This window comes from Trematomus bernacchii, unplaced genomic scaffold, assembly GCF_902827165.1.
Source record: "Trematomus bernacchii unplaced genomic scaffold, fTreBer1.1, whole genome shotgun sequence".
NCBI lineage: Eukaryota > Metazoa > Chordata > Actinopteri > Perciformes > Nototheniidae > Trematomus > Trematomus bernacchii.
The window spans coordinates 339,197-353,280 of NW_022987710.1; the positions used below are offsets into that span (position 1 = coordinate 339,197).

General features: G+C 42.5%; 1 protein-coding gene across 2 annotated transcripts in view; it reads right to left on the minus strand.

The window, feature by feature from the left end:
• The window catches only part of nfia (nuclear factor I/A), a 114,911-nt gene that overhangs the window by 94,061 nt on the left and 6,766 nt on the right, over positions 1 to 14,084 (minus strand). For both annotated transcript variants that reach the window (XM_034140996.1, XM_034140995.1), the window contains exon 2: positions 11,937 to 12,465. In XM_034140996.1, the coding sequence (XP_033996887.1) occupies positions 11,937 to 12,465 (529 nt within the window). The remainder of the gene's footprint in view (positions 1 to 11,936; positions 12,466 to 14,084) is intronic.

Genomic DNA, 14,084 nt, shown 5'->3' on the forward strand with positions numbered 1-14,084 from the left:
TTTTGACAAAAATGTTATGATGGATTATCAGTATTTCAAAGTGACACAGACACATTGGATTAACCTTCAGCAGCGTTTTTATTGTTTTAATGCCATTGAACACAACTTTTGATCAGAAAACAGAAAAGGTAAGACGTACAGTATTGGCCGTTTTGGCTCAGTAAAGCTACGTTGTGTGTTGTCTGGGTTTGCCTTCGCTGCCCTGAGTTTTGGTTGCACAGTGATGATACTTATACTTCTAGAATCTGTGGAATCTCAGCTTTAATCTGATATCTTGTATGTGCAGATCCGATAAGTAATAAAGTATTTCTACCTTGAGTTATGTGCTAAGTGCGTTAGCATTTTTTCGCTCAGGGCTAATTCAGAGGCTTGGTATTACCCTTGTGTTTTGTTTAGCTAAAAATTGTTCATATCGTCAGTTAGCTGAGTTTCTTCCCGTTAAGTGGGTATGACACATTAATAGGTTGTTAAATGTTAAGAAGCCCTGAGACACGAAACTGAGACCTGAAAAACAGGCTCAGGGCTTAACAGGTGAATAACTAATGTATTTGTTATACCCTTTTTATATAGTGTGTTTTTTGTGCTAAGTTGCTGTACCAAAATGTTTTCCCGCCGGACTAATAAAGTCGTAATTGCCTTATATATTCATATATATACCAAGCCATGGATCGGGTGCTTGTGGATGTCCCTGAATAAACTGGGAAATGTTCCTGAAGTGACTCTGGTGTTTGAGCAGACTGAGACAGCACCAAGGAACACTTTATGGGTAGGACATTATTTTTGCTTATTTTTTCTTTTGATGAAAGGTTAACTTTGTGATCAACAACCTGGTAAAACTGTAATGATAGTCTTTATTTATTTATTGTTTTGCTTTATATCTGCAACATGACTTTAACTGTAACGCTGTAAATGTCCCCACTATGGGACTCATAAAGGAAATCTGATTTAAAAAGCTGCTAAATAGAAAATATTTTCCCCCCTGGGAAGTTTAAGTTTCATTAAAATACTGTAAAGTGTCTCTGCAGGAACACTGGGAACTTTTGTTGGTGTTTGCCTTTAAAGAGGTGAAAGCAGAAGCTAAAGAAAGCTCTATCGAAGCACTTCAACTAAATAAACCAACGCTGGTTTTGAGTCTGCATCGGAGGAATGCTGGCCTCTTGGTGTCAATCAGCTTAAAGAGTGCTCAGTGAGATAAAGTACACACTGTAACACAAGTCTCTCCTCTCCTGCCACACATTAGCGCTGGCTTTTATGTTTTTATACGTTTCCCTTTCCAGACCGCAGATGTGGAGATAAACAGCCTCGTTATCCCCACTCACGCTTTTATTCACCACCAACAGCCCCACCTACCACCACCGAAACAACTTCCCCCCCCCACCAGGACCGAAGCACCCCCCCCCCCCCCCCCAGCAGCTCAGAGCGCAGAAAAAGACCTCCATAATTCAGTTGTCAGCTCCCCAACCACCAACTCTACTAATCCTTCACTTGTCAATAATTAAAAATGAACATCTGACTGTGTCGACACACACACACACACACACACACACACACACACACACACACACACACACACACACACACACACACACATTCAGAGAAAATAGCAAAAACAAAAGGAAAGGCGTTTCGGTGCCACAGAATGAGCTCTTTGTGTGCTTCGCCTCCTGGATTCGGGCCAGGGAGTCGGACACTTTGGCTCTTGACCCTTCCTCTCTCCCTCTTTTTTTTTCTTCTTTCTTCTCCTTCTTTTTTCTCCTTTGCAACCCCAGCTTCTTCCTCCTTCATGTCACTCCACCTACGTGAGAACGTCGACTCCATGCTCATTTCTCATCCAAAGTTGTTGAAAACAGCACATCCTTTCTCAGGAGGTGAAAACTAAAATGATCTTGTTCTAAAATATTAGGAGATGTTTTATTTCTTAGCGTCTCTTTGCACATATTGGCTAGGGGCGTACAGGGCTATCTGGGTGTCTGGTGAAACAGAAAACATCATGTGAAAGCTCACCTGTGAATTATGGGATATTATTTTAAATCAGTAACAACCAGTAAGTGCACAAGTAAGTGCATCTGTAATGGTCAGTAAGATGTTTGCTACATCATTGTTTAAACTACATTGAATAATATTATCTGAGGCATTTTTAGTTATCCAATTTAAATACGATGTTTGTTCAAAACTCACACTTATTTCGATATGTCTGATACTCTGACCAGCATGAGTTCACTTCAGAGAAGATGTATTTTCTTTTATTTATGCAGCTCACAGACAACTCAGAGAAAATGTCTCTAAATCAAGAAAACAATCAGAGCGATCCACACCTCAATATTGCCAAATGAAAATAAAAAAGAGCTGAACAACAACATGGTGTCATGGCTCCGATCTGTTTCTTCTTCTTTCGTCTATATTTCAGCAGCCATACGGCACTCTGGAGTTCCTCTCCTCCACCATCTGTGGAGCGTCTCCCTGCAGACGCTGCAGCTGTCCTGCTTCATGTCGCCGCTCGCTTCACACAGCAGCGTCCCAGCGGCTTCACACACAATGGGAGGGTGTGTGTGTGTGTGTGGGAGAAGGTTTGTGTGTTTTTTGGCACAAAACTCACTCACTAAGCCTTTCAAGATGGACAGACAGCGAGAAAGACAGAAACACAGGCAGATTCAATGATCAGGAATCTCAAGTGACTCATGTCAAGGTCAAAAAAGGTCAAGAAGTAAGAAAAATAAACGCTGAAGCCTCAAAACGTTCAGGACACATTCCAAGCAAAAATGTGATGAGCTGGAGCCGACGCTGTGTTTTATTGACTCTAAAGAGACTATTTTGTAAGAAAAAAGGCAAGCAATGTGTTTGGTGTTTCAATAGTGTAAAATCACTCAGTAATAGGGATGTAACGATGCATCGTGAACCGGTAAAAAATCGGTACAGATGCGTTAAGATTAAAATTGGTTGAGCTAAAAAATGAATCGCGACGCAATTTTTTAAACAGCACAGGGCGTGAACTAATTTTGATTTGATGCGCATCTAGTCTCTCGATCGAGCAGAGCATACATTTCAAGCTGCACTTTATTTTTATTTATTTGAAGGGATTTTTACAGAAATATGAGAAAATCGTATCGTAAACTTAAAATCGTGAAATTGCTGCTCGTTTGCATGAGTTTGCCCCCCCCCCTATCTCCATTGTAAGGGTGGTGGGCGTGGTCATAAGCAACAGAGACAGAGATTCAGCAGTACAAATCCCCCTCAGCTGCATTCCTGAAGACCACCTCCGCAGAGACAGAGGATGACCTGAAGAGTGTGTGAGTGTGTGTCCGAGATCAGTGTTCAGGCAGAGGAATGTTCCCCAATGGAACAGAATGAGGACAACAAGGGGCAAAGGAAGAAGGAATAATAAGAAAAATAATGGATGGAAGAGAACTTATAGTTAGAAAAGGAAGAAAAAAATCGGCAAAGAAACGAGAATTGGATGAAATGACGGGAAAATCAAAGAATGTAGTGTGTGTGGACGGGGGAGGAGGGGGGGACCATGACCCTCAACTTGCTCCTGGGAACATGCATGTGTGTGTGTTTATGTGTGTGTGTGTGTGTGTGTGTGTGTGTGTGTGTGTGTGTGTGTGTGTGTGTGTGTGTGTGTGTATGTGTGTGTGTGTGTGTGTGTGTGTGTGTGTGTGTGTGTGTGTGTGTGTGTGTGTGTGTGTGTGTGTGTGTGTTGTTTATTTGCAGTGTGTTCAGCATCAGTGGGCTCCTCGTGTCACTGAGAGCAGAAATATGTTCCACTAGAATATTTGCAGGGGAATCTGCAGAGAGCTCAGCGTTGACAATACACTTTAAAGCGGATTACCTGACTGTACGCCGCCGGGGGATCAGTTGATATCTGCCTCAAAAAGGGGGGGGGGGGTTATTTTTCTGGTTGTTGTGAGTTCTTGAACTACAGAGCCAGTTCAATGGATAAAACGGTAATAAAGCTTACTTGAGATATTTTAAGATATATTTTTGTGCAATACACATGTTGACTAAATGTATATTGATCAGTGTTGTTATTCTGACTGATATTAATAATAAGAAACTCAGATAAAAGAACAAAGAACTTTGTTTTTAATCTTTTAATGTATTTTTTTTAACCCGTTGAGAAGCATTTTACAGTTTAAATGGGCTTTTTAACCAAAATCAGATCATGTCCTTAGAGGCAAAAAAATAAAGGTTTCTTATTCTAATGTGTTCAAAAAAATTGTCGGTTGATTGAATGTGAATGATTGAATGTGTGTGACACAGCCTTTGTTGTCGGGGGTGTTTCCGTGGTCACAGTGTGTACTTCCATAACCACAACAGAAGTTTGTGGTTTTTACCAGCGCTTGGCCTTAAACAGCTCCACATGATGACAGGCGGAGAGGAGAAGAAGAAGAATCTTGGACTTAAGTTCACGTTACCGTTATAAACTGATAACATTTTGTGACTTCTTCCTCTTATCATGACGTTTTAATTGTTGAACTATTTTTCCTTCGGAGTGTGTGTATAAGTGTGTGGCCGTTTCTCAATGTCGAGTAAAGCTGCTTCAGAGCCACTATTTCAAGCATACTACGTCATCGAGTGCCGCAGAAGTACTGTTCCAATCTCCAGCATACTTGGAAATCTACCGAGCCCGGCGTACTTCGTTTGGAGAAATATCGAGGCTGCACATGAGTAGACTCCGCGGTCTTAAAATCCCCACAATGCTTTGCGCACGGACCAATTTCCCCAAATCTGTGGCGGAAGATGTTAGGCGGGGCCTCTCATATGACGCACACCTGCACACTTGCTAGCGTGTTCCACTCTTTGTTTTCCGAATGCCAGGAAGTATTCTTGCCTCGCTTCTGAAGCAAGATGCTCGGCAGACATGTGCTACCAAGCAAGCGTACTCGACATTGAGAAACACCCTGTGTGAATGTGTGGCGGCTTCAGGGTTTTAGTCAAGATGGAGTCTTTTGTAGGGCGGCTGGTCGGAGTTACACTAACTAGTTCAGAGACGAAGCTCCAAATCTCTTTAAGAGCTCAGAGGAAGAAGGGAAGTGGGTTAGACGACTTTCCACACACACACAAACACACACCTGCTGTTTGCCTGGTATGTAAGTGGAAACCTTCACGTTCTGCAGCCTCCTTATCTCACACACACACTGATATCCTCCAATTGTGCTGCATGAGAAGCTTTCTTAAGAAACACACGAGGTGAGATGAAGTCACAGAAACACTTCCACATCCTACAGTACATCTAGTATATACTGCACTTCAAAATGACCTGAGAGAGAAAATAGACTCCAAAACATGTACGTATTACATCAAATACATCAAGGTGTTGGTTTACATGTTTTAGCTTTAAAAGAGACTGCAGAAGAAAGGTGTTGGAACGCAGCCAGGGACATCGAGTCAGACTGTAACGTGAAGTTGCTCTGCAGCATATTAAGATTTTACATATAATCATAAATACATTTATTGATGTCTGTTCTATACTTTAGAATTGAAGACTGAAACTAACACCTTCTTAGTCTCTCAACACTTTCTGACTTCCTGTCTGTCTCTCAGCTCCAAGTCCATTGGTTTCTACTGAAGACGTACATCTTTAAAAACAAGAATATATAGATGGATGTTTGAAAAAGGCTCAGTTATTTTGTAGATTTGTATCAAACAGACAGGATGCATTTGTGTAGTGTCACTATGTGTGTGTTCATGATAATAGCTGAATGAACATGTCACTGATGTGTTTTCAATCATTTGGAGCAGGAGACATTTCAGGCTTTGATACACACAATTCTTGTTAGGATATTGCTTCATTTGTTATCTTATTTTGATAATGAAAACAAAATAAAATGTTGGCGTCAGTAAAGGATCGGAATATGTCTTCCACCACTAAAAAAACTAAATGTCTGAAGGAAGAAATATAGAAAGAAATGGAAGGGATCCTCTCACACTAAATGGTCCAATCAGCTCGCTCATCTCCTGATCTCATCGCCCAAACACCTAAATGAAGAAGTGGGAGGACGACTGGAAGCACCTCTGTGACGGGATTGGCTGCAGAGCCACTAACTTAAATGTACAACTCATTCTATCAAACGTTTATGATTCCATTTCTCTAATTATATTTAATTAACTTTACTGCGCACATAAATATTATCTCATCTGTAATAAATGTTAACGTCTTTATTTCCGGCTATGATGGTTCTAAATCACTGAGTGCTGGAGTCGACCTTTTCTAACTTTTTGTTCCTGTTCCTGTTCCTGTCCCCCCGAGCTCTGTGGGAGTGTGTGTGCTGTTAATGAGGTGGGGGTGTTTATCCTAGAGGTTAAACGGGCTGATGATAGGGGGCACGACCTCCACGCTGTGACCTCTGACCTTTCTGCACGTGTTAAGCGTTCCTGTGATAGTGACACCCGCTTCTGCTGCTGTGGGCGAGCTCGTAAATCAGGGAGAGGAGGGGGGCTGACCCTTGACCCTAAACACACACACACACACACTAACTGCTCAGACATATGACTGTTTGTGTGTGTACGTGTGCGTGTGTGTGTGTGTGTGTGTGTGTGTGTGTGTGTGTTCACAGTTGACTGCAGTCAGTGAGAGTCTGTTCTTGTGAAAAGCTCCACCTGTAAGACAGCCAGCAGCTACTTCCTGTTTTCTGAACTCCTCGCTGTACAACGGCATCATTCTGCACCAAACTGGAAGAGAAGTCCACAATATTTAGCCGTTTTGGTGACATGGTGTCATTGATTTATTCATCATTTCCTTTATAAAACCTACAATTGAAAATCTACAATTAAAAAATATATATATATAAAACATTTCTTTTAAACCTCACAATACAAAAGGTCCGACAACAGAAATATTTTGACTTGTTAATGACTTAAATGTACACCCTGCCTGTCCTACACGCAGTCAGATTTAGATTTAACCACCATTTTACAGAACTTTAACCGAGAGCTCTGAGTGTCATTCAACAATCATAAGAGCTTTAAAAACAACCCTAAATAAAATGACACACCAAAAAGTGTGTCAGAGTGAAGACCCAAATTCGATCAATAGAATTTCAAGATAGTACAAAAAATAGTTGCATTAAAGTAAAAAAAAAAAACATAAGACAGCTGCCGGACTGAAGGAACACACTTTGAATCTTTTACTGCTTCTCCTGAAACCAAATTAAACTTAAAGGTGGGGTAGGTAAGTTTGAGAAACCGGCTCGAGATACACTTTTATATTCCATGGAATGCTCTTAACATCCCGATAGCAATGAATATCTGAAGTGCTTTGACAAAAAATCCATAAAAAATGTCATCTGTGGAAGCTGTAGTACTGTAAAAAGCACGACCAATCATTTTAGCCGGCCCGGCTAAAATAACTGGATGGCCTACCTGCCTGTCAGCCTTCCATCTGTGCACAAACTTATCTCGTGCCCTCATTGGTCATGTGCGCGTTCGTGTGTGTTGGAGGAGGGGCTCTGTAAGGAAGTGGCAGATTTTCTCCGGCTGTGTATTTTCAAATTCTAGCGATCTCGAGCTGGTTTCTCAAACTTACCTACCCTACCTTTAATATAAAGTTCAGACCAACTTCAGATTTCATGTCTTTGAGGTTCTAACATCCTGCTGCTGAATGCTCAGAGGATTAAATGATGAATGATTGGTGGTGCGCTGCGGTTTCTACTGGCAACACTGTTGCCCCCCCCCCACACGGAGTCAGTGGTATGGGGATGAATTTAATTACGGGCTCGGCAGCCCTGACAGAGCCCGCCTCCGGCCCGTTCCCCCCTGGAGGTCAGCCGCCTTCACGTGGCTTTCAATCAACGCCACCGCTCCAGAAAAGCTCCGTAGCCTTAAATAAGGGGCAGGACGAAACCTGAGCCTCCTACAACTAAACGGGGGGAGAGAGAAAGGGGAATGGGGGGGGGGGGGTGCTCTGTGGGCGCCTTGCACTTCTCCCTCTCAAGATAGAAACTCCTGAACTGTTATGAAAAGACATTCCGGATCAAACAAAAACCTTAATTTAGCAAAAGAGAACACAAACATATCTCCACCAATGATCCGTCAGTGTTTTCCTGCAGAGAAGCATCATCTCTCTGACGGCTTCTCAGCCTGTGCCAACCATTGAAGCTTTCTCCCACTGAGAGTCCACCTCAACAGAAAGCCACAAACCAGCGACTGCAGCTTCAGCCAAATAACATTTATTTTCCTCTGACTGAAGGAGCGCAGTGTGAAGCGTCCACAGCTGGTTGCTGCCACCGCACAGTGCAAACACACCGCGGGCTGAGGGTCGGGGTGGGAGCAGTCTGCCAGAAGGAAAGCATTGTCATTTTCACAGACCAAGATCTTTCTCAGAACGCTGTGCGGGTTTGTGACTACTGACAGGCGCATCTCCACAAAAACAGGACAGGAAGTATAATCTGCAACATAAAATGCCTTTTTTCCTTAAGATGTCCTTCCAAAAACATATTTTCATGACATCACTTTTTCTGTTTGCATTTGAACCCCCAAATACATGTAAGTTTTTCCTTAAAAGAATGTGAAGAACAAGAAAGGAAAACATGGCATTTAGAAGTATCTAGAGCTGTCAATCACATTACTACTATTATTTATTGCTATTAATTCAAGTGAGTAATCTTCTGCATCTGCTGATTCATGTGTGCCTAAAGTTCCACAGCAGCCACAGTTATGATCCGTATTAGTTTTCTCTGTTTTATTTTGTCCCGTCAAGATCTGTCTTTGGTTTCCTTTTTTATTTTGAAAAATGTTCACCCCCTGTCTTGTCTGTTGCTTCCTGTCTCTGTGTTCCCTCCTGCCTGATTACCTGATTGTGTTCACCTGGTGCCCCTGTGTTTTCTCCAGCCTCCCCACCTGTGTCTTGTTTGTGTGATTAGTCTTGTGTGCATTTAAGTTCTGGTTTTTCTGTCAGTCTTTGTGAGATTCTTGATGTTTCTGGACAGATTTTGATTCTGAAGGAGTTTTTGTTTTGCCTTGCCTTATTTTACCTTGTTGCCTGGCCTTGTTCCGCAATTAAAGAAGTTTTTGTTTTCAACCAATCTTCTGCATTTGGGCCATGTTGTACCTTGCCGCCCAGCCGTGACAGCCACTGGATAGACCTTGAGGATTCTTTGCTGATTCCAGGGTCAGGAAAAATTACTGAAATTCAGTAATAATTCAACTGAATTTACAAAATACTTGAAACTGTTGGATTGTCATTGGATATTCATTCATATACATCAGGAGGATACGTCCCCTCCTGACCCAGAAAACGACGCAGGGGGTGTTTCTCAATCGCGAGTAAAGCTGCTTCAGAGCCACTATTTCAAGCATACTACGTCATCGAGTGCCGCAGAAGTACTGTTCCAATCTCCAGCATACTTGGAAATCTACCGAGCCCGGCGTACTCCGTTTGGAGAAATATCGAGTGTGCACATGAGTAGACTTCGCGGTCTTAAAATCCCCACAATGCTTTGCGCACGGACCAATTTCCCCAAATCTGTGGCGGAAGATGTAAGGCGAGGCCTCTCATATGACGCACACCTGCACACTTGCTAGCGTGTTCCACTCTTTGTTTTCCGAATGCCAGGAAGTATTCTTGACTCGCTTCTGAAGCAAGATGCTCGGCAGACATGTGCTACCAAGCAAGCGTACTCGACATTGAGAAACGCCCGGGTTCTGGCCCAGGCTCTCGTCATCTCACGCCTAGACTACTGCAGCTCCCTCCTGGCTGGTCTACCTGCATGTGCCATCCGACCTATGCAGCTCATCCAGAATGCAGCGGCTCGTCTGGTCTTCAACCTTCCTAAATGTTCCCACACCACACCGCTCCTCCGCTCCCTTCACTGGCTTCCAGTAACTGCTAGAATCCACTTCAAGACACTGGTACTTGTGTACCATGCTGTGAATGGATCTGGCCCTTCCTACATCCAGGACATGGTTAAACCATACACCCCAGCACGTGCACTCCGCTCTGCATCAGCCAAACGGCTCGCTGCACCAGCACTGCGAGGGGAACCCAAGTTCCCATCAGCAAAAACACGTGGGTTTGCTATCCTGGCTCCACAATGGTGGAATGAGCTCCCCATTGACATCAGGACAGCAGATAGCTTACACATCTTCAGGAGCAGACTGAAATATCATCTCTTTCGACTCCACTTCGAGCGATAGAATTACTAACAAAGAATTTCTAACAAAGCACTTATATACTAATAAAGGACTGGTTTATCTAAAGCCAGTTGAGTAGCACTTGAAATGTTTAGGCTCTATGAAACCTGATGTACTTATATGATTCTGTTTTCTTCAAGTTTGTATCTTCCTGGTCGAATGCACTTTTTGTAAGTCGCTTTGGATAAAAGCGTCAGCTACATGCAATGTAATGTAATATTCTGATTTCTCAGAAAATAAAACTTTAGCAAATCAAAATAAGACAACCATGATAACAAGGATATATCAAGGTTGTGTCTGTTATCCTGGTAAAGATATCTGAAAACTCTAAAGCTCCAACAAACTTTGAGCTATGTGCCAAGCACTGCGAGCGTCTGCCAAAAACTCTGCATGCTCGCTGCTGCATGCTCAAATATTCCAACCAGCCAAATGATCTTCCTGTGAAATCAGTCACAAATCGGGGAAACATGCTGAGCAATCTCTCTGGAGATAATTGTGTTTGTTTTTTTAAACCTGTTAAATGTGCCAGCTTCTGGCAGAAGCTCTGCTCTGCTCTCAGAAGGCCGGGGTCAGGAGGACCGGCACAGATCCCCCCCCCCCCCCCCCCCCCCCCGACTACTGCTTTACTGACCGCTGATGAAGTGATGCTTGTCTGATGCCTGTCTGATGCCTGTCTGACGCTGATAACGCGTTTGTCTCTGAGACACAGCGTGCTGTGAGAGGGAAGGTGCTTTTTCATCCTAAAAATCAACAGAAGATAATCGGAACCAAATCATATACTGATGAGTGTGAATTTAGAGCCCAAAGAAGATAATTAAAAAAAAAAAAATTAGAAATGGGTATCTATGTCTTAAAACAAGAAAGAAAAATGTTAGCATTTAAAATCATCTTACCATTGTTTCACATCACATTCCTCATGAAGTTGACCTAAATCATTTGTCATGGACTTCACATTTTCTGAGATTTTCATCCTTGGTGGTTTATAATTCAGGTCAACTTATGCACCTGCTGATGATGTGATATGATGTTGGGTCCCAAAACGGCTACTAAATGGACCCGAGGAGAGATTATTTGCCAACTACTGATTTAAACATCAAGAATACTATTTAGATAAATGAAATTGACTTTGAAAAATATTTGACAAATCCCTCTAAGAACACAGGCCAACGTCCACTGGAAAAACAAGTGTTCTGTAAAATGTTAGCTAACCTGTTGATAAGAGTAAAGAAAGCTACAGATTTCATCAACTATCCAACTGACAATTAGACTAGAATCTGCAACAAAGCCAAAGACCTCTTTTATAAAAAAGGTATGCCAACGTTAGTTTTGACATAACTTACAGTCAGGTCTCTTTCAGCTTTATAGGCTGTGTGCAGGATTCACATTTGCTCTCTTGATATCCAGAATGGGAATATCACTAAACTGCTGATCTCAAGCTCAATGCTACAGACATTATGGCTGCCTCGAGAAGACCCAGAGTCAAGTTAAACCACTGCACTGTTTTAAAAATGTTTTGGTATTTCAACATATATATAGATAAGAAAAAGCATGAACCAACAAACAACGAGCAGTCAATAAATAAAGATACCAAAGATGAAGTGAGACCCAACAGGAAGCCAAAGGAAAAAATGGCTGCCCTTATATTACAGAAGAAACAACATCAAGACTGTGGAGCTTCTGAAGGTGTGTCGTTGTGTGTTCATCATGTTTTTATCACATGTACACTTTTACAAAGAGCAACAGCTCAGCATCCAATCACACACTCACACACATGAAGAAGAATAAGAGGAGACTCAGGGACTTACCGGCGTGCACGAAGTAGGCCAGGTAGAGATCCAGCTCCTTAACTGAAACTCCAATGTGATGCGGCTGCACACACAGGGTGGGGTTTGAACACTGAGGAGACTTTACCAGCCTCTCCCCGTCAGTACTTTCGAGGGGAATCCCTTTGAATAAAATCACCATGACCAGGTCCAGCCTCCACACTTTGTCCGCCTGGCGCAGGCAGTCGATCCTCCTCATCTTGCCCTTCTGGTCGGGGTTGGAGAGCACACAGCACGGAGCCTTCTTCCCCGTCACCGTCAGCACAAAGTCCTCTCTGAACTCAGGCCGGATGTCCTTGCGCAGCTTGGCCAGGAGGCGAGACGCCCACTTCTGTTTGACCTCCGGCTTCTCGCCCAGCAGCTCGTCCTTCACGGCGCGCTCCTCCTCCTTGGACATGCGCTTCTCATGCTTCTTGAAGTACTTCCTCTTGCGGGCCTGCAGGTTGAACCATGTGTAGGCGAAGGCCCGGACGTGGGGGAGCAGGGCCTCGATGAAAGGATGGAATTCATCCTGAGGAAGGGAGAGGAGAGACGTGTCAATGACAATCAAACCAACATGCAACAACACAGCTTCCTGCTTTAAAGGAAAATCACTTGATTCCACTCTAAACTGTATCATCATATATCTATTTATTTGTATTGATATATATTATAGATATATATCTTTACATATATATTCTGTGTCATGTAGTTTAATTTCTTCATTTAGGCTGTATGACAGTTACTTCTTTCCATGAGAAAAAGGTTTTTGTAGCATCATTTTTGGACACTTTCAGCACAACATTTTTGGAAGGTTTGGTTCTTTACTTTATTTTCAAGTTTCAAGGCTTTTATTGTTATGTGTACATAGCTACAGTGTAGTTATGACAATGACAATCTTAGGTCACAGACTCCTCCAACAGTGCAACACAATAACACAGATAAAATAGTACAAGTAAATAAAATAAAATAGAATATAATAGAAACATAATATTATAGAAACAGTGCAGAATAGTCTATATACAGTAACTGGAACATTGATGAATGTTATGGATGTTGTTTCAAAAGTTCAGGTGTTTAATAGTCTTCTGGCCTGTGGGATGAAACTGTCCCTGAGTCTGGTGGTTTTAGTCCTGATGCTGCGGTAACGTCTGCCAGACGGCAGCAGACAGAACAGTTTGTGGCTGGGGTGATGGGGGTCTTTGATAATCCTGAGGGCTTTCTTCCTGAGCAGCTGGGAGTATGAAATGTGTTGTGAGTTTGAACAAAGTTTGGCTGCACAGCGTGAGTTTGTAATGAATGCCTTTGGAGAGGTTCAGAACTTAAAGTGGACCTATCATGCTATATTTGAATAATATAGTGTAGGACCATACCTATATAAGGCATATTTATACTCTTTTTTTTTCAAAATACCAAACAGATCATGCATTTTAGCCATGCCTCATTTAGCTCAATTTGACATTTTTTAGCTCTGTTTTAGCAAGGGTTGATTCTGTGAGAACAGCACCATCTACAGGCCTGGCATATGTACTACAGCGTCTCCAGCGCTTTCGAACTGCAATGGCCGTGGCTGTCTCCTCCTGATTGGTGGAGTTGGCCCAATAGCCGTAGCGCCACCGTCCTGACGTCAGGAAAGTGTTCAAATCTGGATCAGTTTTTATCAGATCCGTTGCAGCCCCTTTTTTAGAGATTTGGGTATGGAGGAAAATAGAGAGGGTTGTGTTTTCTGACACTTGGTGAGTTCCCTGGAACACCGGGGACACATATTCATGTAGAAAAGACGTACAAAAGTGCATTTTGCATGATAGGTCCCCTTTAAGTGATGTCTTCTTGAAATTCGCGAAACTGGAAGTGGGTGCCTCCTTGAGAAGAGAAGAAAGCACACAGGAATCCCAAATGATCTTATTTGGAAATTGTAGTGCTTTTAAATTCTAGTTAAAAGAAGGACAGAAGGAAGGATAAAAATGATCAAGGGGAGAGGGAAATGCTGAAGGAAATAAAGTAGGGATGGAAATGAAAGAGGGAACAAAGAAGGAAAGAAGGGGCAAAGAAAGGAACTAGAGGGGATAAAACAGAGACAAGATTGACACAAAGAAGACCGTAGGACATTCATCAGATAGGAAAAGGAAAGTATGACGAAGAAAGCAAAGC